The 2431-nt window shown below is 55.3% G+C and overlaps 1 protein-coding gene across 1 annotated transcript in view; it reads right to left on the bottom strand.

Moving 5' to 3' along the window:
• LOC106943335 (ATP-binding cassette sub-family A member 1-like) overlaps positions 1-1766 on the bottom strand; it is a gene marked incomplete at its 3' end in the record, with an annotated part of 8635 nt that extends 6869 nt beyond the window's left edge. Inside the window, exons 1-3 of the mRNA XM_015026642.1 lie at positions 1421-1766; positions 1149-1352; positions 309-398 (exon numbers count right to left, since the gene is read on the bottom strand). Of these exons, the coding sequence (XP_014882128.1) occupies positions 309-398; positions 1149-1316 (258 nt within the window). The remainder of the gene's footprint in view (positions 1-308; positions 399-1148; positions 1353-1420) is intronic.
• Positions 1767-2431: the final 665 nt, after the last annotated feature.

Raw genomic sequence — 2431 nt, 5'->3', positions numbered from 1 at the left:
TTTGATAAGTAACTGTAGTCTGATTACTGGATTGGAATAGATTACTGTTACTGAAGAAAGTGGTCAGACGTCACTGACATCACTGCTCAAAATCTGATTTATTTATGTTGCCATAAAATACGGAAAATTTTATGGGAATAATTGTTTAAAAGACTCAAAATCAGCGGCCATCTTGGAAAATGTCTGTCATCCTAATGTGAAATATGAAAATGTTTTTGTTAGTCTGAGGGACACGGAGGGGACAAGTCCAGCTGCAGGAGACAGTTCCTCTGGACCCGCTGGTTCTGCTGGATCGGATCAGAACTCACCTCAACGGCCAGAGAACCCAGACTGACCAGGAGGTTGTTGATGGCGACGGCGACCGTCTGGACAGCTTCCGGGTCCGACCGGACGTCCCTCTGCGCACACACACACACACACACGATCAGACCCAGGTTCAGATTCTGACTGTTCATTAATAAGTGAGTTCTTCTGGACCCGTCCTCGTTCGGAACCTCTAGCTGACCCAGTTCTGGTCCTAAACGGGCCGCGGTTCTGTTCAGCTGCCGGTCCTCGGCTCACCTCCCTGAGGAAATGTCTCTGTTGCCATGGAAACAGCTTCCCGTGCCAACAGCTCTGTGTAAACAAAGCGGTCCAAAGCCCGGCCGACACCCCGCTCCTTCAGAACCGCCGGAGCGTCTAAACGGGTCTCCAGGCTACAGAAACCGGGCCTGCAGGGAGGCGGGCCGAGCGGGCTGCGGCACGCCTCCTCCCACGCAGCCCAGAGACGCCGAGTCACCTGAACCGGGTCGCCTGGCGCCGAGCAGCGGGGGCGGAGCCTGGCAGACAGAACCCAGCCGCCTTGAACACAGAACAGACCCAGTTCTGCAGGTCCAGACGGGTTCAGGTTGCAGCACAGAACCAGAACCATTGGTTCAGATCAAATGGACCCGGTGTGTGATCAGAACCACCTCAAGGTTTTGGTCTCTCCAGGAAGAAGAGACCGACTCCTCCAGAACTAGAACCCGGATCTCTCCACAGCCGGAGGTCTGACCCGGTTCTGGTCCAGAGTTATCCACAGGACCGATCTGATTCTGGAGCATGTGCGGTTCCAGTTCTGACTCTGAGAACCGGGCCGGTCTCCAGAACCAGAACGGTTCTGCTCTTACCCGGATGGGTTTGAAGAAGTCCAGGTTGCTCATGAAGTTCTGCTCGGCTCGGTCCAGCCAGGTGGGCGGAGCCTGGCAGAGGATTTCCTGTACCTGCGCCGCCACCTGCTGGTCTCTGATGGTGACAAAGTCCTTCATGTCGGCCGTCCCGCCGCTGCGGGGACACATGTCCCTCAGGTGGACGCCCCAGCCTCTGAGGACGACCTGGGACAGAACCAGAACATGACTCCTGGTCGAAGTCGGGCTCACCCTGAGCGCTTGCGGCGGCTCACCTGCTCCAGGTCGACGTCGGCCTCGGCGATCTGCAGGGCGGCGTGTCGGGTCAGCGAGGCGTTCCTCTGCAGGAAGCTGGACAGCGTCTCGCTGTCTCGCAGGAAATGCTTCAGCTTGAATCCTGTGGGAGGAAAAGAGACAAACAGCTCAGAGAAACTCAACACCAAATCCTCCACCTCCTCTAAATCCTCCGCTTTGTGCTTTAACTATGCCACTCCGGCCCCGCTGGGACATACCGACGTCCCCGGAGACCAGGGGACAGCCTGCAGGGACAAAACGCATCAGTAAATCACAGAGTTTCATTCAAACCGGCCAGAACTCTCAGGTTCCACTGACACGCTCTGACCTGCAGACAGAACGCAGGGCCAAAGATCCTGCAGACAGAACTCTGGGTAAATCATATTCTGATCAGGAGTTGGCCAGAAAACAGCTGATGAAACTGTCGTCATGGTTTCATGATGAGGTTTGAGCCGCTGTGACATCAGAACCAGGAAGCGCCGGCCTTATTTGGGCGTCAGTCAACAGCCTGGGGTTTGGGCTGAGAGGCTCGGCGCAGGAGCTGCAGGTCTTCGCACGTCTCCAAACTTTCCGCTCAGTTATTTGCTCTTCGTGTGAATGAAGCCCCCGTTTCACGCCCACCTTCCTGCTGCAGGTCCCGACAAGCGGCCGCCGCATCTGAACAACCACTATGCACGTCTGCAGCGCTGCTGTCCGGGTCCAATCAGAACCGCTCAGAGTCGGCGGCGCAACTTCAAACGGAGATTAATCTCCAAGGTGCCAAAATACAAAGTCACCAGAACAGAACCAGAACCAAGACGTCTTCCTCTCATCTCCAACCTTTAGAACAGATGACAAACGTCACCTGGTTCAGGTCAAAGGATGGAAACACCGGGTCGAACCGGGTCGCTCTTGGAGTAGAGGGGCATTTTTCAAGAGGGGGCGGCCATTTTTGAGCCTTTTAAACCAGTTACAGTCATGAATTGTTTCCTACGGAAGCGCATTGCTATCAT

This window comes from Poecilia latipinna, unplaced genomic scaffold (assembly GCF_001443285.1).
Source record: "Poecilia latipinna isolate Pla-1442-1.1 unplaced genomic scaffold, P_latipinna-1.0 Scaffold5163, whole genome shotgun sequence".
NCBI classification, from domain to species: Eukaryota; Metazoa; Chordata; class Actinopteri; order Cyprinodontiformes; family Poeciliidae; genus Poecilia; species Poecilia latipinna.
Note: the sequence above shows the minus strand (reverse complement) of the source record. Positions and strands in the feature narration are given on the sequence as shown.